The sequence below is a fragment of the Ursus maritimus genome, unplaced genomic scaffold (genome assembly GCF_017311325.1).
Source record: "Ursus maritimus isolate PB19 unplaced genomic scaffold, ASM1731132v1 scaffold_15, whole genome shotgun sequence".
Lineage (NCBI taxonomy): Eukaryota > Metazoa > Chordata > Mammalia > Carnivora > Ursidae > Ursus > Ursus maritimus.
In genome coordinates this window covers 51,777,254-51,803,616 of record NW_024423897.1, presented here as the reverse complement: position 1 = coordinate 51,803,616, position 26,363 = coordinate 51,777,254, and the positions used below count along the sequence as shown (strand labels likewise).

The 26,363-nt window shown below is 51.0% G+C and overlaps 1 protein-coding gene across 1 annotated transcript in view; it reads right to left on the bottom strand.

Annotated features, from left to right (window-relative positions):
- Positions 1 to 5,751: 5,751 nt before the first annotated feature.
- ANKH (ANKH inorganic pyrophosphate transport regulator) overlaps positions 5,752 to 26,363 on the bottom strand; it is a 129,896-nt gene continuing 109,284 nt past the window's right edge. Inside the window, exons 9-12 of the mRNA XM_008689920.2 lie at positions 12,594 to 12,723; positions 9,945 to 10,068; positions 9,242 to 9,341; positions 5,752 to 7,711 (exon numbers count right to left, since the gene is read on the bottom strand). Coding sequence (XP_008688142.2) covers positions 7,598 to 7,711; positions 9,242 to 9,341; positions 9,945 to 10,068; positions 12,594 to 12,723 — 468 coding nt within the window. The 3' untranslated portion in view covers positions 5,752 to 7,597. The remainder of the gene's footprint in view (positions 7,712 to 9,241; positions 9,342 to 9,944; positions 10,069 to 12,593; positions 12,724 to 26,363) is intronic.

The window sequence follows — 26,363 nt, the reverse complement described above, 5'->3', positions numbered from 1 at the left end:
GTGAAAGTAACACAGTATTTATTGGCTTGTGTGGTTCAGATAAGAAGCCTGGAGCTCATGGCATGAATTAAAGAAACAAGCAAAGCCAACCTTCCCCCCCACTCAAGTGTTGCCTTTAAGAGTTCAAAAGGATAGTTTGGAAGAGGGCATAATTTTCTCCATGATATTAACCTAAAAAAAGCCCAGTAGATCATATCTATGAATATATTCTAACTACCTATCACAAGGGTAAGCCTTTTGGAATGTTGCTACCACTGTATAATATGTGGGTGTGGGTGGTTTGGGATAATTTACAGACAGGCAAAGAGATTAGAGGCAGGTGTTTCAAAACCATGAACCGTCTCATGGTTTATTTGAATAGCCTCTGGATTAAAAGCTCTCAGTCATCGTAAATGAAGCAGACCAGTATGAACACTAAAAGTCCTCTGCAATGTGTGACATAGAGTGGAGGTGAGGAGAGGCGGGCAGGCTGCTGGGAATGGTTGTGCAGGCTGTGCACTGCAAAAACTCTAGGAGGTGACATTTACCTTGTAGTCCAGGGGGACAGATGAGCCTGGAGAAAGCTCCTGCATCATCCGGCCCTAGGAGACCAGGAGCACCTGAGCTAAGCCAGTGGGACTGAAGAGGATGCAGAGGAGGGACAGAAGTGAGAGAATGAGAGGAGGGAGGACTGCTGGTGGTTAGTGGGACCCTGCTGGTACAGGTTAGGAGTGTCATGGAGTTGGTTTCTGGGTGGATGATAATGTAATTCATCTGGGATGTCAGGAGAAAGCATGAGAGGGGTGCAGATTTGCATCTCGTGATAGTACTGCTCCCCATGGGAAAATGGAGGATGCTTGGGCCAGCACAGCGCCACGAGCTGACATTCAAGCTGGGCAAGAAGACAGGCCATAGCCCACGTGCCATGGATGGCAAGAAAGGTGATGACCTCTTTGACTGAAAAACATGGCAGTGTTAGAGGCAGTAACAGGGACGCATGGTCGAGGCATGAGATCTGGGATTTTAACCCAAAGACAGGAAATAAAGCAGATGCAGTCTCAGGCAGGGCAGTGGGATTCTTCCAACCCTATTAATTACAGGTGTGTAATGGAACCCTTTCTCTCTGTAATCTCTCATGGGAGGTTCAAAGAAGAAGAGCCATTGCTCTTTGAGGTTAAGACATCACATTTTAAAGAAGAGTAATGCTTTTCACATAGCGGTCGATCAGAACAAGAATCTCTTAGATGTGGGCAGGAGGGGGTTTTGGGTTCTGGCCTTCTTACTTTCCTGACGCCTGTCTGAGTTGGGTATCCCCATTCAGGAAGTGGCGGGGAGAAGCTGAGCTTCAGAGAAGTACTTTCAATATTACTGCAACGGTGGGAAGTAAAAATTCATTTTCAGATAGAATACAATTTGAAGCAATAGGTCATATTTAAATAAGGGAGTTTAGAGAAATAACCCAGTGGTTAGAGGTTTTAGCTACCAAGGCAAAGGCACAATTTTAATGCCTCCTGTATATTTGACAGAAAAGGGAAATGTAGTTAGAATTAGGAAACCATGTAATTAGGGATGTATAAATAGACTGAGAGAGTTTTAAAAATTGAGAGACTAAGAGCAATCTCAATTGTATGCCAACTTTAAGCTTAAAGAAAAATTAGAGCATGAAAAACTATTTGACAATACGTGAGTGTAAATTCCACCTCCCCAAATAACCAAAAAAGGAAAGCATATAGAAATGCTCTTAGCAATGCAAAAAGTTACTTCTTTTAACTACATACACGGCTCTTGTTGAAGTGCCATATGTGGTTTATATTGACCTCTGCAGTCGATTCGAATCAGACGCTGCACAATGTTTTAACGCGACTGGTTTCCACGAAACCTACAGTTTCGCTGTAACACTAAAGAGCTGGGCAACGGGCAGCCACGGCACGTGTCGAATGACTCCTAGTAGACTTCATTGTGTTAAAAAAACATTCTGGATCACTGCTAATGTTCAGATCTGAGATGAAGAATGAGGTAATTTTTTCTTTCCACCACAGGACCCCGGTAGCGTGTTCTAAATCCTAGATCGTACACCCAGTGTGGGCCCTGGAAGGAGCCTTAGCAGTGATGGCCCAAGCCTCTCACCGTGCAGGTGACGGTGTGTGGCGGGAAAGGTGTGAGAGCCCCGAAGGTCATGCTATAGACCCACAGCTGTTGAAGCTGTCCTTAAATGAACGAGCATGGACTTGTCCGCGTCGCACAGAATCTCATGCGTGGCTCTGTCAGGATTTCTTTTCTTTTTTTTTTTTTAAAGATTTTATTTTTATTTATTCGACAGAGATAGAGACAGCCAGCGAGAGAGGGAACACAAGCAGGGGGAGTGGGAGAGGAAGAAGCAGGCTCCCAGCAGAGGAGCCTGATGTGGGGCTCGATCCCATAACACCGGGATCACTCCCTGAGCCGAAGGCAGACGCTTAACCGCTGTGCCACCCAGGCGCCCCCTCTGCCAGGATTTCTGAAGCGCTACAACAAGCTCCTGGGTCATCCCGGCTTTAGATACTCGTGCTCTCGATACATCACCAAGCAAACCAACCACATCCTGGCTCAAAGGAACCGTGTATCTGCCTCCACGAGCCTCATGGAGGCGGGCTTGCCTGCTTCGTGGTGCCTGGTCCACGCTGTGGGTGCTGGGTGACTGGTGCTGATGGATGCCTTATACCTTTGTTCCACCAGGCTGGTCTGAACTTCACCTTGATAGCCGGCTCATCCAAACTGTGGGCCCCCCATGGTCACGGCCCCACACTTCAGGGAACCAGAGTCCACCTGGCTGTGATGTTTCCCAACTCCAAAGGCAACCGCTTCTTGTCCCCGGTGCATGGCTGGAGGACGTCTGCCTCTCAGTCTTCCGGAGCCAACCAATCTCCATATGCTGCTGAATTTCCACGAAGCCACACAGGCTGGTCTGTCTCCAGCTTTCTTTAATCTAAGGAGACCACTTCTACTTCTGGACACAGAAAGGGTTCCTAGCTCTTGTGCGTTTCTATGTCCACGCACGGACTGTGGTGTAAGTCTTGTTAGCAAAGCACACTTAAAGTTTCTAAAAGCATGCTGCCTCGTGTGCGGCAGACTGCATCCAAGCAAGTGCCTGATCTGACGCCGTCTTTTAGGGGTCCTGGCTGATGATTCGTGAAGCGGAGGGAAACAATCTTTCGGAATCACCTGGACTTGGCAAAGAATGACTTAAATACAATCTGATAGCGGAGGAGGCCCACCTCGGGTGCTCTGCGTAGCACAGGCTGCTGATCGTTTCCACCTCCCCTCTTGGGAAGAAAGTCAACTCAGAACACCTCCTCTCCACTGTTTTTCCCTTTGGAGATCAGGTAGTAAGCTACACCGCCCCCCTTCTGACCTCTGCGTGGGGTTTGGGTTGTCTTGATTACGTAATAAAATTCCTCTCACTTTCAACATTAGCACAGTTCATTTTAGACATTCGGCCTTGAAAAGGGCAGCAACAGGGCCTTCCGGTCCATTGTCTTACGATTTCTTCTACATCCTGTTTTATGTGTGGTTGGATCAGCTGATGAATCATGCGATGTTTTGCTGCTCCAAATGACAGAAATAGAGACTCAAAGTAACCGTCCGGAGGAGTCTCTCGAACGTTTGCCAAACACGTTGCTCAAAAACATGCTTTTCTACGGTTCACAGGCTTTTTATGAAAGAACCGAGGGAAGGTGGCCATCTCCAGAAAGCAGGAGGGAGCCCCGGGTTTCACGGAATTGGCTGCACGTGGACCGCAGACGTCTCAACGCTAGGAACTGCCCGGTCTTCTGAAGCCCCGCCCATCGGCAAAAGGGGCGGGGCTTAGAACCCAGAAGACCCCTTTTACTGAGCTGTGCCTCACTTTGTTTGAAAACTTCATCCTGCGTTTAGGGGTCAGCTCACCTGCAAAAGAAGAGGCCAGAAGCCCCAGCTGGTTGGAACACAACAGCCCATGCTGTCCTGGGCCCTGGTCTGCTTAGAAATTCAGGGAAGTAGAAAGATTTTCAAATATGAGAACATATTTCTCAAGATCATGTCATTTAATTACAAGGTTATACATACTTTTTCTCTTGCAACACAGCCTCTCGGGCTCTTCCACTTCAGTCTGAATTAAAGAAAGAAACTCTGGTCAGAGAGTTACTCAGTTTTTAAATTGTTTTGTTTCTAGAGACTAAGAGTACAAAAAAAGAAAAGTTACTCTCCTCCTCCCCCTTCCTTCCCATAAGAAAAGACCCCAAATGGGGAACAATTAGGGTAGGGAGCTGCTGAATTTTTTTCATTTCTTACTCCCAGCTATCACTGAAGAAGTTTTGTCAAATTTGGGTAATGTAATGACTCTCCCAGCCCCGAGAGAGATCCAGAAAATGCTGCCTGTGAGGACCACAGAGTTGGACCCTGGTTGGGAAGTGCCCTGGGGTTTGGAGAACTTTCAGCTCCATGGAGCTGCGCTATGGTGGAGCACCTCCCTGGGCCTCCCTCCTCCTGAGCCCCTGCCCTCTGCACCTCCCAAAGTTGTTTATTGGTAGGACTCAAAGAATGAAAAAGTGCATTTGCTACCATACCGAAGCTTTCCTTGGCCCCACCCAATAGAGCCTAAACAACACTAAAAGCTACTCTTTCTGAGGGTATCAACCATCCGTGGACATTTCAGAGCCACCTGCTCCGGCTGACCCATGAAACAAAACAGAAATACAGAACCAGAAGACCTTTGGAAGAAGACAGCCCCAACACAGACAGGCGGCAAGAGGCCATTCCCTGGCTTCCACCCAGTTTTGTAAACCAGTGGCCTCCCGTGCCCACAGGAAAGAATCCCAGTCAGGTGAGGGGTTCTGGCCAACGTACAAATCTCTCAACATGCCCCTGAGCCTCATGGCCGACAGGTCCAGCCCCGTCATGACGTTCCTGGAGCAAGCCTCACCTGGTTCTTTCCGCTCACGTCTTGGGCACCGGATGCCCAGTGCCTCTGAGGTCTGCATGGAACAGAGCACACGACACCTTCATGTCTAGAATGACCTGGCGTAGGACCTTCAAAAAAACCAAGAAGTCTCTGACCTGGGAGTACCCTCAGTGTAGAAGGACTGCTTTGAGCTGCCCCAGCTTATTTCTCAGCATTTAAAAATGGCTTTTTGCCCCTGTCGTTTTAGACTATATTTGTCTACACGTTATCATCCAACGTGGAGAAAGTCATGCCTTGTCTTTTCATGGTCCTTGACAAGTGACTCTCGCAGGCACCACACCCTTCGAATTATATCTGTCAGCTGAGCAGCTGGCAATAAAAAAGAAACCTGTGTTGGGGAATCTTTGTTTTGGTCGGCAATGTCAAAGGTGTGGCCCTCCTTACTCTGAGAAGTGGGAAGGAGCAGTGTTCCTTTCCCGTCTGAGGCTGCCAGCACCGGGGCTTGCTTGAGAAGCTAAGGAGTGTGTGGTAGGCCGTGACATTAAGCAGCCCACGTGAAGGACCTGTGTGAGGGCGTGAGGTACGGTGTGCCTCGAGGCAGGTTTTGGACCCGTCCTGCACAATCTCTGTCATCGTGGTCTGGGTCTGGGGTGGCTTCCCGTGTTCTCTGAGACGGTCGCCACGTATTTATGGCCTGTGATGTTCATCACCGACGGTGTCTCTGAGGTTCTAACGACACGTTCTAGTTGTCTCATGAAGGGTCTCTAGCTGATCTTTCCCACACTTAGGAAGAGGTGGCTTTTTCAGTTTGATCTTTAAGCTCCAGTCCCACAAGCATGAGATAGTCACACATGTTAAAAAATACTGTTTAATTTTCTAGTCATGTACTTTTAAAAAGCTGATACAATTAGACGTTTTTTTCCCCATCTTCTCGGATCTGCCCCTGAAACCACCCGAGAGCTACGCATCTTAATTTCCAGAACTCGTCTATACGGAGGAAAAGTCTCTCAGAGGAAGCACATGAAAATTTGTCCCCACGGTGGACACACCCAAGGTCACTTGATATCCAGAAATGTGAATACAGCCCTGTGATGTTCATGGCTGATTTTATGCCCTTACATTCTTTTTTTTTTTTAAATGAGGAACAATATGATTACACAGTACTGAAAACAATAAACACAAAAGGCTTGCCTTTTTCTTCCTTTTTTCTTTTTTACCCCTTCCAGTGTGTATTTCCATCCCCACTATTGTCTATACCAGCTGACCCCACTTATACCCCTGTTACCCATAATGAAAAATAGTTCTCTCCTCATTTATTGATCCTTACATTTATATACAAATGACAGACTCTGTAAAACTGCTGTAAATAAGATACAATGTTCATCGATACAATACGTTTCAACTGCAGGTCTGTGGAGCACACAAGCAATCACTGTATTGTATTAGAGACATTTTATTGAAAATGCGAAAATAGGAAATGTATTATAGCCTAAAATAAATTACATAACATATACAGTATATATTTATATCTTTAAAATATTTTTTGTGTTTAGGTTCTTTCCGTCTAGGAATTTTGACTAAATCAAGAATTTAGTGAACTGTGTCCATAATTTTTTAAAGAAAAAACCCGCTTTCCAAAACTTAGAAAAATATACTGCACTAAATGGATTTCAAATGTGTCATTTCAGGGAATATCACATAGTGACTTCGCTATCGCTTAGAAAATGTCTTGCTTTATCGTGTGGCGTGAATTACCTGTCCCGCATGGTTATGACTAAGAGTGGCGGACCCAGGTAATGAATCTACTTCAAAAGTTACGATACAGCAACCTGGCATTAGAATGCTAGATTATGACTTAAAGCTTCCGTTCACTTTAAAAACTAAGAATGTGAAGTTAGAATGCTCCGTTTCACTTGCTCTCTAGCGCCATCTTCAGGAAAGGTGAGTGACAAACAAGCCTTCGGGGAAAGTCACGCCTGAGGATGTTGACATTTGGAGATGCGCTTCTGCGACAACAGAAAAAAGTTAGCTCATGTATGTACACGGCGGGGCCTGAAAGGTGGGAGCTCGCTCAAACCTAGGAAAATGCAGGTGAAATGCTATCGTTCAGTCCGCTACTCCCCTGGCGTCTCGAACCTTCCCACGGGAGGTCGGGCCCGCGTATCTGTCCGTCCGTCCCCGCGGACGCTCCGCATGGGGGTGGCCGACCGCAGGGGTGCGGGGTGGAAGGACCCCCACGGCCCTGGTCCTGGGAAGCCAGCCGAAGAGAGCCGCTGTCACCTGTGGATTCGGAAGAGAGATGCAGAGGGACGGGGTCCAAGGCGGCCTGCTGGGCGGTGGCGGCCGAGCGCGCGGATGGCACAGCCGCTGTCCTTTGGTTCCGAGTTGGAGATTGTCCGAGGGAGGAGGAGGAGACAGGCTGTTCTAGAGGCCTCTGCGTCTTCGCGATTTCGGGGGAAGCGGGGGCGTGAGCTCATTGTTCTGTGTGTACAAAGCGCTGGCGGAGGCCGCCGTTCGGTCCCCACAGCCAAGTGAGCGGACCCAGTACGCAGCAGAGTCGACACGAAACCTGGGCAGCAGGGCCTCTTCCGTGACCCAAACCCAAAACCAAACCCAAAGCAGAAGAAAGAGAGCACGACGGGAGCGGAGATGTCGCTGCGCTGCCACTGCGGCCGCCCTGCTGTCCCCGCGTCCCGCGCCTTAGTCATTCTCCTCTCGCATTTCCACCACGTCCGTCCCCTCCTCCGCAGGCGGTATGTCCGTCATGGCCGAGTCCTCCCCCTCGGCCGCTGTCTCGTTCTCCATCTTCTTTTTCTAGACCCAAGAAGACTCATGAGTGTGGGGCTGTGAAGGGGATGGGTCAGGGCAGAGCCACCAGCAGGGAGAGGCCGCCAGGGTCTGGGGGCTCGCTGCAGACCTGGGTCTCCTTTCTGGTTGGGGTGACCTCCCCGAGGCGGGTTTGGCGTATTTCTTTCAGTCCCGTTACTGGGGCGGGGGAGGGGGGGGCTGGCACTGTGCTAGGGCTCTTTGGAGGATCCTGGCTGCCCCTTCCCCAGCCTCATGCCACCCTCCCTCCCCCCACAAAAGAGCTCTGGCAGCTGATAGGGACCTGCCTTTGCAGCCCCTCCCCATGGCAGCAGCGCCTCCCCAGCCTCCTGGTCTGGCCACATGCAGACTCTTCTCCTTGGGGATCAGGTTCCCCAGCCCCCCTGCCATTCTTGGCTCACTGGAGACCCTGTCATTATCAATACCCTTGGCATCACTGATAGGCCAGCTTCAAGGACATGGCCCTCTACCTCCTGCCACTGTCCACCCCTCTCTTCCAGGCCCCTGTCCCCACAACCCATGGGCCTTCTTGCCTCCCCTCCCTTCCCATCAGCTTAAGTGAAATGTTCAATAATTATAATCGCTTCTGTGCCCTGCCTCTTTTTTCTTTAATCTCATTTGTAGGTAAAACCCTGATCTTGTTTGGGTCCAAATCTCTGCCAATTTCAGCCCTTGCCACCCAGCTGCTGTGGCTGGGGGATCACACTGGTGAGCCCTGGAGATCCATCCTCGGGCCCTTTCCCTTCTCTACCCCCGTCCACTCCCTGGCTAATCCTGTCCCTCCTGCACCCTAAGTAGTCATCATCTTAGGACCTTACTCCCAAACAATTAGGCAACCTTGCAGGATAAATGAATTGTGTGCTAATGCTGTGAGTATGCAGTGCGTGTGTGTGCGTGAGGGCGCACGCGTGCGGTGGGCAGTTGAGAAGACTTCCTGGAGGGGCATGGGATCTGAGCTGAAGAGGGGAAGGGATTTGCAGAGGCAGAGTGGGGAAAGGGCATTCTGATCACCCAACATTTTCTAGACTGGTCCTCAGCGATAAAGTCTGAGTTTATAAGGACTTAGAGGATGGATCGGTTTCAGCATTTTCTTGTGTGGTCAAAAGGTTACTTGGTTCCTATAATTTATAGTTCTCTCGAGGCAACACTAGGATGCAGGATTGTATCCTTTCAGTTGTCTCTCCTGAGCCATCTGGCTGGCTTTTGAGACATGGCGGGTGTCAGGAATAATCCACATAATGGGTGTAAGGAATAATCTGCAAAGTAACATACTGAGGTGTCCCCTTGTTACTGAACCTGACCTAGGACTGAGCAACTCTGGCCACGAGGGTCCCTCACATGCGGGAGGGCCCCGAAGATCTGGTGAGCAGTGTGGATCCAGCTGAGGTGGGGAATGAACGTGAGGCGCCACCGCCTCGGCCGCTACCCGCTGTGGGCCCTCAGGGAGCCGCCCAGGTCTCCCTGCACCCGGGGAGGCTTCACGGCCAGGGCAGGTGCGCAGTCTGTGGCCAGGCTCACCTGTTTCCGATAGACGTAGCACGCAGCTATGGCGACCATGGTGGACTCGCCCACAAACCCTGCCAGGAGGGAGCCCACGCCCAGGGTGGCTCCGTGTACCCTGGGGATGAGAACACAAAGGCCACGGGTCTATCAAAGCCTTGCCGAGGCACAGATAGAGCGCAAGTCCAGCAGAAGCCCAGGAAAGGTGCAGACAAGAGAGGAAGCGATTGCACCCGAGCTTTCCTGGGAAGGGCTGCACCTGTTACGTGGCTCCCTGCGTGGGGAGGGGACCTGGAGCTCCAAGGTGAGCTGTCCCCCACTCCCCTTCCAGGTCTTGGCTCCACACTGCTGGGTAGGCTGTGGGCCACGTCCCCCTTACTCGTGAGCCCACAGCCCTTCCTGCCCTCCTCTCTGTACAGAGATGGGAGCTCTGAGGGCGGGGGTCACGACGCCCTTCCTCCCTTTGTTTTCCCCCTTCCCGTGCCTGCCTCCCGTAGCAGGTGCTCAGTGAATACTAGTGTGTATGGGTTTGACCCCAAAAGTACTCTTCTAGAATGTTGCTGAGCCGCCTTCCGCCTACTGCCTGGGCAGAGAAAGAAGGTATCACTCTGCATTTCTAATTCTAGATATGCTTGGGGATGCCACATGAACATGCAGTGGTACTTAAGTGGCAGAAGGACCCGCAGCCCCCACCCCTCCCCCCACTCCCCCAACAGCATACCCCAGGTAGGGCAGGACCACGAGGCTGGTGATGAGGACGATGATCCGCAGCACGGAGCTGGGGGCCAGGACAAAGGTCTTCTTCAGGGTCATCAGCCACCCAGTGAGATGGGCCCTCACAGTGACTGAGGGGACAGCAAAGGACTCGTCAGCGACACCCTGCTTCTATTGGTCCTCAACCTCTCCCCCGTGCCTCGCCAGCACACCCGAGGTCGTGGGGTGGCTGGGTGAGGACCCAGGCCTTGCTGCTGTGGCCCTGGGCTGGCCACCACATTTTTCTGCTGGGGCTCCTGACCCTGCTTCCGGGCCTGGGATAGCCTCGTTCCCTACCCAGGCTCCCACCTCACTGCAGCCCTTAGTATCCAGAGAGAGGGCTGCAGGCAGCTGCCTTTCTCCTCTGTGACTGCCCTCTGTCTTCGGCTGGGCCCCGCCTGGTCCTGGGACAGTCCTGCTCACCCCGCCCCCACACACCCTCCAGCCCGGCCTCAAGCTCTGATCTCTCCTCTCTAGAAGAGAAAACACGGAGAAAAGCCACAACTCGCTGGTGATCCAGTTTGACTGTGGGAGAGGAGGGAAGCTGCACCAGAAGGCCTGTCTTCCTGCAGGGGCAGCCTGGAGACAGAGACGGAGAGAGGGAAGGATGGGGCTTCCCTAGTTCCTTCCCAGCCATCCGGGTGGCTGGCACCCTGGTCCTCTCCTCTTCTTCCCTAACAGCGCCCCCTCGTCTCGGTGTGTCATATTCACAAGGACCTCGCTGTGCATTCCGGGACTGGCTCTGCATCCACACTGGTGAAGGGCAGGCAGGGCGCCCGGCCTGGGCATGAATGTGGGCTCTGGGCGCAGACAGCGTGTGAGACACGGACTGAATTCGGTTTTGGCCGCAGACACCCGTCAGGAGGAAGTGCCTGGATGTTTAGATTTGATCCGCAACTGTAAGGGGCTGTCGGAAGCTGTGGCCTCGTCTTCCCAGGGTGGGCAGCGCCAGGCAGAGACTCCTGGGGTAAAAACTCCCGTCCAGGGTACATTCGGAGGAACACGCTCCTGTCTTCCTCGTCTCACAGGGGCCCTGCCTGCCCGGGGTGGAGGCCTTGCACTTAGGAGACACACACGTGCGCCTGGGTTTGGCCGGGGCAGAGGGAAGGGGCGCCCACTGGAAGGGTCACCCGCTTGGCCGAAACCCCGCAGGTTGCAAAGACAGATGGGGCCTGATGGCTGACCCGAAGCCCTTAGCGTGACGGACACAGAAGTGAGTCAAGAGTTTAAAAACCAGTCCAGTCCCTGCAGGATTTGTCTGGGACCCCCAGCCCCTGCGCCAGGTGAATCTGGGGAAGGAGCAGCACGTGCCTTAATCTCCAGCAAGGGGCAGCTTCCTCTAGGTGGTGTCACCTTCCACAGCGTGGCTCCCCCAGTGTCCCCTGGACAAACACTGGACTCCACCCCACGGCCACGATCTCCCACTCTTCCATTTCTTCCACAACTGGGAAGGTGACACCTGAGAGACCCGTCTTCCAGAATGCTCGGCGTCTCTGAGCAGGGGTGGCCTGTGATCCAATGCAGGAATGTCGCCACCGGTCCTGGCCTCCCCCAGCTCCAGGGCCCACATCTGAACCGTGGCTTTGTCCATTCTGCCTTCTCAGCTGAATGATTTAGTGGCTTATCTGGGCATTAATTTTTTTTTTAAGATTTTCTTTTTAAGTCATCTCTGCACCCAACGTGGATTCGAACTGACAACCCCGAGATCAAGAGTGGCATGCTCTTCTGTCTGAGCCAGCCAGGCGCCCCTGGGCGATACATTTTTGAGTAAGTAATGACATGCACTTGGTATAGAATTGAAAAGGTGCAGAAGGGGATGCAGTACAGAGGTCTTTCTCCCAGTCCTGACTCCCCAGGCCCTGGTCCTGCTTTCCGGAGGCAACCACCGCTACCCGTTTGCTGAGGTACTTCCGGGAACAGTAAGCGGACACCTGAGCGCTCACCATGAACGTGACGCACGGATGGACAGGCGTGTGCGATACACGCGTTACAGACTGAGGCCACCTGCTCTCTCACTTAACTAAAGCACTGCCTCGCTCCTGTACTGTGAGCCTCCCGCTACGGTACCGGTTTGGGAATTCTCAGCCTGGCCCATTTGTGGCCACGGACAGTTTTCTCTCTGGGCAAACGCTGCCTGGCTTCAGCCCTGCCCCCAGATTCTTAATTCCGGCAGTATTCTTCTGTCTTTGTACATCTGCAGGTGTTAGCAGTCTACCCGCCTTTGTTTTTATGTTACTTTTTAAATAACGTACTATAACACTGGCTTCGGAGCGTACACGTCTAAGAATGTTAACACATGCACGGATCTGTGTCGTCATCGCCACGGCCAGGGCACGGAACAGTTCCACGGCCCCCCAAAACTCCTCACGTTGTCCCGTTGGGTCTGCTTTCTTTTTACCGTGTCTGTGACCTCTGTCCTTGAGGAAACAAACGATGGCCGCCCGACTGATTTCTTGAACTTGCAACCCACTCGATAATGTGTTTGCACCTTTCCAATCCACTGTGACATTTTACCGTTTCTGCTTGGGGAATCCTCACAAACGTTTCCAAAGAAAGAAGACTGCGTCGGGCACGAGGGTAGACAGGAATTTTCCTTTCATTCTCTGTCGGTCCTTACCTGGAACCGGGAAGAAGGAGAAGATGCGTAGGGGAACAACGCAGAGCTCGGCAAAGGCGAAGTCCACGCCTATGATGTCTATCAGAATCTTCTCGGAAACGTTGGGCGTCCAGAACATCACGAAGCAGAGCTGGGAGCAGAAGGGACAGTCAGCAAGGTCATTAGCAGGAGCATACACGAGTGAAACGACATCGAGGCAGGTGTCCTGTGACCCCGCTGAGCTAGGAAGGAAGGCGAACCTTCCCAATCGGGGAGCTGGCACGTTGGCCCTCACACTGCCGCCATCCTGCTTTGTTCTCACCTTTGGACACAGACCCTGCCCATCTGGCACAGGTGGACCCCCAGAGGGACCCCGGCAGCAGGTGGGTGGCCGGGCTAGTGAGGGAGGCCAGTGGCTCTCATGGAAGGCGTAACTAGATTGCTACGCGGCTCAGTGAGTTCAGGGTGAACATACTCAGTCATGGGATTTTTACAGCTTTCCCCCAAGAGTGAGAAGTGACCGCAAGCATCTGGAATACGTCTGCACGCGCAGAGCCACGCTGACTCAGCGCACCTAACGAGAAAGGAAACAGTGAGACTTAAACTGATGATAATAGGTTCGGGAGCTTTTCAAGGTCTCGTTAAGAGAATAAGAGACAACAGCCACAGAATGTGCACTTTTGAGAGCAGACGGGCAGGGAGTACATGGATTTACAGACTGCCTCCTCCCCCCTCGCCCCAAGAATGGCATCTTAAACTGACCAGGGGCCGGGTGGGGAGCGAGCTGTCTCCAGCCCTCCCCCCTCACCCCGTCAGGAAGTGTGGCAACAGGCCCTTCTGGAAGTGGGGTGTGGGCAGGGCCAACAGTAGGCCAGTGGAAAGTCTAGCTGGTCAGCAGCTTGTCCACAGCTGCTCTGCACAGCTGGTGAGGGTGACCCTGAACTTGGCAGGGCCCTGGAATTTCACCTCTGCCGTGAAGGACAGCTGCTGCCCAGGAACCGGGGAATTAAGGGAAGGATGACGTCGAAGGTCCTGTCTTCTTCCTCTGTTCAGCTCCCGGAACACAGGAAACCAGCTGCCTCCCTCCCAGGGAGGAGACCCAGAGTTAGGAGGCTGGAGGCTCCTGGTGAGGCAGCACCCCTCCCATGCCTGACCGGCCACCACGAGACCCACACAGGGGACCAGCAGCCCCCACACGTGCATGGCGGCCAGTCGGCCCCTGATGCCCCCCCCCCCCCACGATGAGCAGACAAGCAGGGATCACCAGACTTCGAGGAAGGCCTCTAAGCTGAAGAGGCTCAAACAGAGGGAAAAAATTGGGAGGAAATAGAGACAAAGCGGAGAGACAGAGAGAAGGACACACACACACACAGAGGGAGGGAGAGACAGAGAGAAAACTTTCCCCCACTGATATCCTCAGAGTGATAGAAGGTCCTGCATCCATGAAACGCCCAAATGGAAATGTTATTTTAAAAAGACGTTTAAAGAACAAGAAAGGTACTTCTGAAAATGAAAAAGATTCAGTCAGAAAGAAGAAATTCACAAAACGACAGTAAGATAAAGTTGAAGAAATCGACACCAAAGATGGGGCAGGACAAAGACATGGGAAGGACAGGAGAATGGGTTTAAAAAATATAAAAAAAGGACCAATCTAGGAGGCCCAACATTCAAATAATACGAGTTCCAGAAAGAACGGTGAAAATCCAAGAGCTGAAAGATACGACTTTTAAGACCATTGTGGGGTCCCTCGGGTGGGCACAGCATCATGGATGAAGGAAGACCCGCCGAGCAAGGCATGCACAATGCTGGAGGCAGAGATAAGATTCTAGAAGCTTCCAGTGGTAGACAGCTAGAAAGCTCGCACTGGGAGTCAGAAGACACGGAGTAGTGAGGAGGGAAAACGTTTTCCATCCTAGAACTCAGAACCAAACTGTCAATCTAGTGTGTTGGAAGAAAGACATCTTCAGATGTTCAAGGCCTCAAAGAATTTCCTTCTTACACAACACTTTCTCTTTCTTTCTTTTTTTTTTTTAAAGATTTTATTTATTTATTTGACAGAGATAGAGACAGCCAGCGAGAGAGGGAACACAAGCAGGGGGAGTGGGAGAGGAAGAAGCAGGGTCCCAGCGGAGGAGCCTGATGTGGGACTCGATCCCAGAACACTGGGATCATGCCCTGAGCCGAAGGCAGACGCCCAACGACTGAGCCACCCAGGCGCCCCTACACAACACTTTTTCAAGAAGCCACTGGGGGTATCCTCTACCACAGCCAGGGAGGAGTCGTGGATGAAGAAAAAGATACAGGATCGATCTCAAGAAAAAGTCCTGGGGAATCCCTGGGATGGGGTCTGGGGAGATCCCAGGAGGGCCGAGAACAGGCCCACAGGTCAGCGGATTTGCACTGGAGCTGGTCGGAATAGGAGACTTCATGTGGGGCGCATGCAATGAAGGGAACACGTGGGAATAAACTAGTGGCAAATAGACAGAAAGCTGAGAAAAATTATGAAAAGGACAATAATGAAGGTCCAGGAAAAACTACAATTTTTTCAAGAAAAGAAGGGAATCAGAGCTCAAGCTGTCAAGAGTTTGCCACAGTCGGAATCCATCGAAAGAGCTGTGGGGCTGAGGGGATCTGGAAGTACAAAAAGTGGGGAGTGTGCAGGCTAGGGGAAGGGCTGTTGGTAACAATCCTTAGCGAACTGACTTTTTAAAGTTTGTGTGTGTATAATTGATTAACAAACCCTGAATTAAGACATGTAATAATATAATTTTGGACAAGAAAGCTAAACACCTGCCAATTCCACCAAATGTTTCTCTCCCTTTCTTCAGGAGCAAGAGACTCTTCTTTAAAATGAAAGTGAATACATTCTAGAATGAATCACAATCATGTAAAAACAGAACGCTGAAATTTCAGAATACACTATCCTTTAGGCTTTGCGTAAATTAGGTTTCATGGAATTAGGCTGGTCCCAGTAACTATGTCGTGCTGAAATATTTTCTCAAATACCTTGGAAGATCTAATATAAATATGTTTCACCTTATAAATGTAATGGAACTTTTAGTCTATCATGCATTCTTCAGCATCTGGAAAGAATATTCCATTGCTTTTCAAAAGTGACAGATGTACAATCATTAACCCTCCTGCCTAATGTCAGTACTCACACCCCATTTTTGACATGAAGGGAAAATACTTCCTTAGACCTGCAACCCAGAGCTCAGAGACTTTAATAATATTATTACCTAGTAGCCTGGACAGGTGGCTCTGTCATCTTTTCCCATTGCAAACCTGCCAGCCTGAAATGGTGAGGTTCACGCCTATAGCCTGGGGGGTGGCGGGGGGTGGGGAGGGAGGCATTTTCATATAATTAAAACTCCAAAATGACACTGAGCATGGGATTGGGACACAATTCATTTCCTTGATGAAGAGATGGATCATCTCTCCTTCCAAATATTTTCCATTGCAGTAAAGCTGTAAAGATTAAGATAAGTGAGCATCGCCCCAAGTCTGGACCTGCTCTGTGCCTTACCTCTGTGGAGGGTAAGCCATCCTGGGTTTTCCTGGTTGGAGGGAGATACCTAGGGCACATTCTCCTAAAAACTTAGGCTTCCAGGAGAATCACTGGAATGCTGTATTTATACTCTAGCCAGCGATTATCTGAATGTGAGATAATGTCGCACGTTGCAATCTCTCTGTTTTGTAAGTTACCATAAAGTAGCCTCTAAGTTTCAACAACCCAAGGAAAAAGGAGGGTGTAATCGTATGTCAGAGAGGATGGTACAAGGAAGCGTCTGTGGCCAAGCCAGGTAATCCCTCCCTCTCGCTTCTCCACACGGATAATGTTCATCTGGAAGCTTTTTACTGCTTTGGACGAGATTATCAGCAAACCTTTGAATGAGGGAGTCCAATCTGAGGACACAGCAACAGTGAGCGTGCCCACGTCACACAAGATGTTTACATGAAACTCAACCTGGACGGGTGGCCACCGTTCTGGCCCCTTGCAAACCAAACGTTGAGATTTGGTGCATCTCTAACAGATTCTCCAGGAGACTGGCTTCATATTCCATTTCCAAAATTCCACAGTATTTGACTTGGACGCATGGAGCGACTCTGGTCTCCATCTGTCTCTATATGTGCTAAGCATACCTTAAAGGTCTCTATCAAGGCCACATGCCACTGAGATGCCTCTTTGGCGTTTTCAGTCACACACAAACCTGGAGCCTAGACTGGGTCTTCCAGAACAAGGTAGCTGAAAGCCATCAGTCTGGTCTGGGGCTTTAGCAATCCCAGGTTAACTATTCAAAGAGAAGAAATACTGCCTATCTCGACGCTTCCTTTCTTTCTCCCCCAAATTTCTAAATATGGCCCTTTGCCTTTGCTGTGCTTCCAGTACGGAAATGCCTGCTGTCTTCCAGCAAGCTTTGGAGAAAGTGACTATTTCCCGCATTGCCCAGAAAGGAATACACGCGACTCAGAAGTAGGTGTGGTGTTGGTTAAAAGCTGCAATCAATCCCGACCTGCCGGTCATCTTCCCCCAAGAATAATCACAAGATTACATTTGACCAGCCTGTTTCAGAAAACAAGCTTCAGAAGTTAACCTAACAAAGAACATTTCAGGAAAAGTGTCATTCTAATGAGTTGCCCAGGAGAGGCTTCTCTCGGAACAAGTCCTCCCAGTTGACCATGACATGATATGTTCCTCAAATATTTGCAGAGCCTAATGACATTGACTTTTCCAAACCAGAGCAAAAACCTAATAAACTACTGACAATGAACATGATTTGTTCTCCTTGGAGCAGGTGGAGGTTTTTTTTTGTTTTTTCTGCAGAGTTTGCTGTCAATATTATCTCATTAAGAAGTAGCCAGCAAAATAGAACCCACTCAATGCCCAGATCGGGGTTTTTCTATTTATTCTCCAATAAAAGGAACCAGGGCTTCTTAGAGAAGTGGCTTATTTGAAGATCGGGCAGGAAATATATGAGATGATCGGCCTGGAGTAACGTGTCAAAGGACATAGGAGCTCAGCAGAAAGAGCTCCCAAAAGCCAAAGCTGGAACAATCTGAGCACCAAAATAATATAGTATTGAATTATGAACCACAGTATACAATAACTACCCATGAGTCCAAACTGATTTAAACAAATAGGGACAAATGTCCCACACAGATTGCCAAGGATTTACGTATTTGGAGGTGGAGCATACCTCCCGCTCCTGAGGTGTGGGCTGACCATAGCAACTGCCTCCTAGAGACAGTACCTTACAGAGGGGACGTGGCGAACACCATCTCCGCCAGGCCATCAAGGTCAACATCAACGGTGACTAGGTCATGTTGATTGCACGTATTCTTGGTAAGATGGGAGAACGGCACTTCCCCTGGGTCGGCTTCCTTCCCCCCGACCCGTAAGCCTGGTCTAACTGAGGAAAACCTCAGACATCCAAATTGCAGGCCATTCTACACAATACACAATTCCTCAGAACTGTCCCAAGGGACAAGAAGGGACCTTAAAACACAAGAAGGACACGAGGAAAAAGCTGGTGAAATTGGAATGAACTCTGGAGTTTAATTCATGGTGGGGTTGGCGCCTCAGGGGCGTCAAACGGGCCCACGTAGAGCAAGGTGGAGTGAGGGGTAGCTCTTTCAGCGGCCTCCGCAGAGTTTCTGAAAACGTAAAATAATGTTACAAGGTTACTGAAAAAGAAGATCCACGACCCATTCCTCTTTTATTTGGCAGACTGTGATTCTTTTTCTGAGGACCAGGCCACTGACTCTGACACTTATGTTTTGAACTTGGAAATACTTGTGTTTTAAGATTTATTCATCTCTAGTAGAGCATGGACCTCTCCAGACAAAGCTTCTACCTTCACAATTGCCAGCTTTTCCTTTCCTTTCATTGTATTAGCCTCTTCAGAAACTAACCACCACTGGGCCACAGCCCTTTTATTCACCATCAGGACAGGAAGTTGCCAGTCGGCATAGATGCCACGGTCAGGGCTTGTCACGACGGTGTGGTAAGCCGGCTTCACCTGTACATAGATGTTCTGTGTCGGGGGCAGTATTTAACCTTTCGTTTCCAAATCTGTAGAGATGACCTAAGCTATGACAAAGTTCTGCTGTATATTAGAATCCTCAAATGGGATTAGACCATGCACAGAGGATGAAGGACGCCCTCGGATGTCCAGAAATAACCCCCCTGGGCCTAAGATGCTAGGACCACAGGAGGGGCGTCCTCCCCAAGCCTGGCTTCCTTACCCACAGAGTCAGTCCCTGCCCTGCCCTGGGACGAGGATTTGGGGATGGGATTTGAAGAAGCTGGTTGCTTCTGTCAGCATCTGAATGCACAGAACATATAAACCCGGCCACCGTGGGACAGCCGAGTCCACACGTCCTGAGAGGAGCCCAGTCCACAGAGACACACTGCCAAGAGCTCTGGGTTTGACTTCATTTCCAGAAGCCGTTGACCGTGCTTTTGAGGAACTCACAAAGCTGTCTTCGTTACCCCAAATACTCAGGATGAGTAGCAAGTCAGAGATTCTTATCCCCTGCAGTTAGAAAAAGGAAGATACACGCAGCTGTTTTTAGTTAACGTGGTCAGCCCTGGCTATCATTTTTATTTGGAGATTTTACTTAGAAAAGTTCAATATCCTTTTAATTGGGTTTAAGTGTCCACTGGGTAAACCGGTGGCTAACCCACAACACTGTGTACAAAGAGCTGGTTAGGAGCTTGGCTCAGGGCCGTGTGCTTGGGGAATACGTTGATTTACAGTCTGGTGCCAGCTCCTTCCCGCAGTGCGGACGACCAGACCACCGGACCGTCGGTGGCCCCACACTGAGGAGCCTGCCTGTGCATTCGGGGCCCTATCAGCCCCTGGCGCAGTCCATGGGATCAATTAGTCGTCTTCGCTATCATTATCATAAAAGCTTTCCACGGACCACAATAAAATGTTAACAGTGGAGTCATCTGTAGGCGGTAAGATTAGGATTGATTTTATTTTCCCCTTTGTACTTTGCCCCATTTTCCACAAAGCACATGCAATCTTTTTTCTTTGTCAGAAAAACAGTTTAGCATAGAAAGGACCCCTGTATCTGGCTTCACAGATCAAGTCAATATGTGCTTATGACCGGGATGTGAGAAGTCCTGATTTGGAGGGAAGGTGGCTGACAACTGAATTTCCGTAACCAGCCTCCTGGGGAGCTGTGTCCTGTGTCACTCCCTTCGGAAGACACCCTGAGTTGATTTGCTTGTAGGTGGAGTGGCGCAATCAGGAAAAGCAGGACACTATTGGGTAGCCCATGCCTATCTTGCCCGAGTCTTCAGTAAGAGCTGATGAAGACCTGAGGAACATCATTTGGCCTTTTTGATTCTTCGCATCAAATTGCGTTGGCCATATGCATGTGGCAGGGGTGGGGTGGGGCGGGGAGATCAGCAAAGGTTTTGTGGGTCATGGTCATGGCTCTGGGCCAGGCCGGGCGTGGGGAGTGGGGAAGGGGGTGCCATGGTCAGAATATTGTGCTGACAGGCTCTCCGCTCTCTCGTGCTGTGTGAGGACCGACTGTGGGGGGCAAGGGCAGAAACAGGGAGCCCCATCATGGCGGGCGGGGGTGGGTGGGTGGGGAGGTGCTACTGTAACTCTGCAGGGAGTTGGCCATGGGCCAGGGAGAGGGAAGGAAGGGCCGATTTGGAAGAATTTGCAGTGAGTATTAAAGGGAAGTGCCGGGGGACAGAGGTGAGGCAGGAAGAGGGAGGGATGTGGTGGGATGTGAACGAGCAGTATCCCCTGTCAGCCTGGAGCCCGGGTGCGCTGCAGGCGCCCTTCTGCCCTGTCTGGTCCAGTTTGTCCCTCCCACTTGCTGGCTGCCACCTGAGCGAGACGGGGTCATTTCAAAGAGCCTCCCCAGTGCGAACAGTGAGTTCACGACCCAGCATTCCATCACGATGCCTCTTGGAACCACGGTGAGTCCCAGTTTTGAAGAAAAAAAGATGCCATTTTACTACAGCAGAAATGACTAAAGCAGACATGATGTGTGAACATGGCCGACGAGCCCCATTTCTGGACATCGGTGTTAAAGAGGGTGACAGGAATCAAGCCTGGGGCAATGGCCAGAGGGCATGGGTTGGTGTCCTGCCGGCTGGCGTTCTAGGGGACCGCCGCCCCATCCATCCTCTGACAGAGAAGGGACAGCAGGGGACAGGGCAGAGGGAGGGGACAAAGTCACAGGCAGGGAAAACCTGGAGAGGAAGGGTCGCGAGTAGAACAGCACTAGCCAGCAGGGAGATGCGGGGCCCGGCGTCTGCAAGGTCAGGCTGGCCGACGGCAGTAGGGGTACGGGACGGGGTAAACCGCATCTGTCACATGGAGACACAGAGCTTGGAAAAGCACATTACAAAGTGTCTATGTCGTCCCTGATAGTCTCAGTGTGGCTTGAGGACAGTCACACTTGTTATACATGCTCCCCGACACACATTCCTAGGGGAGTCGACGCACCCCTCAGTTACAGCAAGCCAGGGTAAAAAGTTCATGTTCTCAGAGGTAGGTTTTAAAGTCCGCTTTTTAAAGGAATATGAACATGGACTCATCCCTGCTATCATTTCGACGGAATGAAACTGCCCAGTACACCCCATTAGGAACACTGGGTGCCTCTCCCGGAACGAAGCCCCAATTCTGAGCAAGGTGGAAACGATGCACTTCCAACAGCAGGGGGCGCCATGCACCAAGCCTGCAGAGGGCCTTCCTTCTCGCTGCAGAATGTTTCATTCTTTCCCATTCTCACCGATTTGAAGAGTATTTAGAAAGTTCCAACCCGAGTTTTTGCTTAGCCTTCACTTTCCGTTGACTGTTTACAGTCAAACTGAAACTTGCTCGGGGCTGGGGGCAGGGAGCACGGGGAGTTGTTTGGTGGGTGTAGAGTTTCAGTTTTGCAAGATGCACAGGTCTGTGGATGGACGGTTAAAAACTTGAAAAACTTCAAAATGTTGCGCTTTTACAACGGTTAAGACGCTAAGTTTTACACTGGGTGCATTTTTCTGCGATGAAAAGATCTTTTTATACCGTCATTTCACGATGAAGGCTTAGGTGAAGTTTTGGGGGCCCGTCTTCACTGTCTTAGTCTCCTCTGAATTCCCCCAAACAAAACAATCAGCCCCGCAAATCTGCAGGGCATGATGATTTCCTTAAAAAGCCAATGCTGGCAGAAGTGGGAAGGGAGGGCCGAGCTTCAGTGGGAAGGAGAAGCTCTTACCAACTGCTGATCATGCACCAAGAGCTTTCCGTGGGTACACGCCCTGCGAGGCTCCGAGTGAGAAAGCTTCGAAGTCAGTTTATTTACCTTTGGTCCTTTTTGTCCTCCCCATGCACAAGAGGGTCATTTTCTTCTCCGGATAATGTGAACAATGAGCGGGCAGTCTCCGGGAGCGGGGGTGGGGCTGCCGAGCAGAACAAAGCCTCAAACAGGCGGTCCTTGTTGCAGACACAGGGTCAGCATGGTACCATGGCTGGAATAAGGCCCGTAGTGTCCGCTGCCTGATGGCCGAGGGACGGACAGCCCGGGGGGATGTTCAGCGGCAGGAAGGTGAGACTGGGTCACTCTCATGAACTCTTTTTTTTTTTTAACTCTTTCAAAACGGGGCCGATTGGACAAGGTCTTATGGGACAGTGGCTTTTCCTAGGCACCGGCTGGGATCCTGCAGCTTTCTGGCACACAGCGGAGGGCCTCCGGACTGATGGGCTTTCCTGCCAGGCAGCCCTGAACAGGACGCACTCAGAGGGAGGCATTCTCGATGCTTATGCCGTGATACATTCCGCTACCCCTCGAAGCAGCAAGAGGGGAGGAGGGATGTGTGGCCACAGCATCTGAGGCCCTCCCGGCTACACGTGGAGAGTAGATGGAAATGTGAGTACAGCACTCATCCTGAACCCAAGATGCAACACTGGCCCTTAAATAATGCAAAACGGCTCCTAACTGGGGACACTGAGGCTGCAGCCGGCAGCGCGGGTTGCGGAGACATCCCCAGCCTGCAGGCAGGGTGTTTTCCTTCCCTGAGTCGCTACTTCCTCTGCCAGCAGCACCTCAGACCCAGAGAGCGGCAGGTGGCCCGAGCCAGGCTGCTGGCCAGGATTAGGGATGCTGTTCTTACTGATGGGGTCAGCCACTTGTCTTTCACAGGCGCCTGGGGCTGGGCTGGGGGGATGAGGAGGCAGAGCGGAGTTCCTGTTTTTATCTTTGCGATGTGTGCTTCCTGGGGACTTATCTCGTGTGAACAGCATAAAAAGTATTTCAGGATGATCTGAACCTCACCGAGAGGGATTATCTCCGCGTGTCGCAGAGAAGTAACCTGTCGGCTTCCTATGTGATGCTGCTGCCTGGCTCGCCTTCCTTCCTGGAGGGTCCCTCGAGGCCTGAAGCTCCGCAGCTTTAGGATTAACATGTCTTCAATACCAGATACCTTCACCTTAAATCCTGCAGTGGCCTCCACCCTTGACCACCCCTATTTCCCTCTGGACTCCGGGCTCTGGAAGGCAAGCGTGGCAGAGGCCTCCGAGTGTGTTGCGATCCCACGCCTGATTTCTACACACCACTCAGTCACCTTCTCTCCACCCTAATCCTTCCCACACAAGGCTTATCTCAGGAAGCTGGGGACCGAGAGGAAGAACAGCCCCCTGGATGGGACTCTGACCTGCCAGGACGGGGAGGCTGCTCACGTGGGAGCGAGTGACCATGTCCTCTTCCAGTCACCAGGGACATTAAAAAAAAATACAATGACTTAAAGAAAACGGATTTCTATATGGACTATGAGAAACAAACTGAGAGCTACAGAGGGGAGGGGGGTGGGGGAATGGGATAGGTCGGTGATGGGTAGTAAGGAGGGCACATATTGCATGGTGCACTGGGTGTTATACACAACTAATGAATCATCGAGCCTTACATCGAAAACTGGGGATGTACTGTATGGTGACTAACATAATATAATAAAAAATCATTATAAAAAAAATAAAGAAAACGGATTTCTAATGTTCTGGAAAAGAGGTAAGACTGAATAGCGCTAGAGCTTCTGAAAGGGGCTGGAAAGCTCTCAAAAGAGAAATGGCCCCATATGACCAGAAAAGAGGAGGAGAACACACAAGGCACGTGCTTGCGCGTGGATGTGTTCCCCGAGCGCGGCTTTCCCCGATTGACTACCCGTCCGACGTGGCATCTCCCTGCCCCTCTCGCCTTTCATTTTCCTCTAAAGCACCTGTGAGCAGCTGCGGCAGGATGCAGAAGGGCCACCCAAAGAGAGCTTGCCTCCCAAGTTCTCAGGCCACATAAGTACTTATTACTCTATATAGTAGCAGGTGTGATTAAATTAAGGACCTTGAGATAAGATTATCTGGGAATGTCTGGGTGGGTCCTAAATACCATCAAAGTGTGAGGGCCGGGGACAGGGGGATCCCACGCGGGCACAGGGAGGAAGCAGTGATGTGCAGAGGGCCAGCGCCAGAGACTGGCGGGCTGTGCCCACCAAGACAGCAGCCACCAGGAGCTGGAAGACGCGGGGACCAGGTCCTTCTCCGAAGCCACAGGAGGAAGCACCCCCTGCTAACACCTTGGCTGCAGCCCCGTCAACTGAACTTCGGCTTCTGGCCTCCAGAACGGTGAGAGAGTAAACTTCCATATCGTGTGCTGCCTGTCTTCTCTAGGAGATGAGAAATCCCATAAGGAAAGCGACTGGGTGTGTTTACGTCACTGAGATAGCCGCAGAGCCCGGTATGCAGCCGGGGCTCAAGCCTTGGTGGAAGGAGCGCCCGAATAAATATGCATGTGCTCTTTCTCTGGCTAGCGATGCCCANAAGAGAGCCTCAGCATCCCTCTAAAGCTCAGGCTTTGGAGAATTTCTGCAATGCACACATGTGTGGCTTAAAATCTTTCCGTACTGGCACTTCTCGTATTTGGATGGTGTCTACAGCTATACTGGACTTCTGAGCCAGAAGACTGAAAACACCGATTTCTCTTTCTGGGCTCACTGCAGATTGTGGGTAACATATTTCTGAGCTAGCAAGATGGCCAGAGGCTGGAGGGAGCACTGTCTGTACCCCGCACTGGAGGCTACAGACAGGAAGGTACGATAGGATGCCTGGAGAGCTTTCCCAAGCCCCAGCGGAGAAAAATGTGCATGCATTATATGTCTCGTGTATGCGTCAGGTCCTTCTATAGAAGATACGTATAAATCTATCAAGATGCCAGTTTTTTTCAAAACATCAAAAAAAAAATCCCACAGAAATTTGGAAGGATATATTAATAAAACTAGAAAAATCCGCAGACTTATTCATTGGCATCCACTGTACCAATAGGTGTTTGTTTACGTATGCAGACATCTTAGCCTCACTTGGAGCCCATGTGCTTGGGGACTTCCTCATCATGAGAGCTGGCATTCTTTGCTAACACACGCCTGACGCGGGGCTAAGCTGCTATCCCTTTGAAAGGCCTTATAAGGTGGGTATTTTTATCATGCCCGTCTGGCAGCTAGGGAAGCTGAGGCTCAGTTTTAGATGACCTTTCCAAAGCCACCCATCAGGTGCACGGAGGAGCCAGGGTTTGACCCCAGGCCCTGGGACCTCAGGGTCATGTCGGTGAACACCGCACTCTGTGGCACTGAATTCACACTGGAGGTAAATCCCTCTCCCTTCGCCCCAGGGCCATTTGGTGCGACGTGCAGCCCTGCCTCTGAGACCGTCTCCAGGGCCGAGGCGCCGGCTCTGGCGTGTGCATGATGGTTTTATTTTGTCTTGGTGAGGGCCAATCCGTTCTCCAAGCCACATCGGTTAAGAGCCATCTCTCAGGGAGGATGAAAGACAAGCCCCTGAAAGCCACCTGGCACCTGATCTATGCTGAGGAGCTTTCCAGACACTAGCATTTGCCACATGAGCTTTTCCCTAGCATCACATGGTGCTTCTCTGAGGGCTGCCCCGGGCTCAGAAGGTACGTATGAAAGGACGCGGAGAATAATCTTGGGGCGCCATTCAGTCGTGCACGCTTCCCTGTGTCTGACCTAGATCTGGAAAGGCAGTAAGACATCCTTTCAGAGAAAATACAGAAGGTTTTCAACAAAGGTCGTCCATCATTAGTCGAAAGTGACTTTACTTTCCAGGTCACTTTCCAAGTCCACCTCCAGGGGCAGGGGACACCTACGCGCAGGGAGAGGCAATACCTGTGTGACCTGAGTGTTTTTTGACTGTTCTCCTCTGTTCCTGGGTCCAGTGGTCTCCGGCTTCATTAAGCACACAAAATGACCACTTAGCATACGAATTAGTGTTTAAGGTCCTTGATGTGCTTGTTGCACTCACTGCTTGATGTCCGTACATCTACGAGGTGTTCTTTGAGATCACGGAGATATTTTCCATGGGCTTTGCAGACTCCCTACGCACCCTACCAGTATAGAGCAAGAGGACACCGAGAGTTTCGGGCCAGCAGGAGCGTGCACGCGTCCACAGCCCCACGCACCTGGGGGTGTGTGAGCGCGGGCTGAAATCACAAAACCGAGAAGTCGCGGACGTCAGCCTCATTCTGTCCATGCATCTTATTGTGAACTGTTGTTGGGAGGCTCTGGTCTACACGCGCCATCGAGTGACGCCTCAGTCCTGCACCCTGTCACGTGCCCACTGGAGACGAAGCAAAATGCTCTCCACACTGGTTCTGTCTTTAAGCGGAGACTAATAAAAATCACTTACAAAAAGAGCCACAGAGAGTCATAAAATAGGGCTCCTGAAAGTCGATGCAGGTTACTTTGCCATGGCTGGGGCAACAGTTCGAGACTGTCAT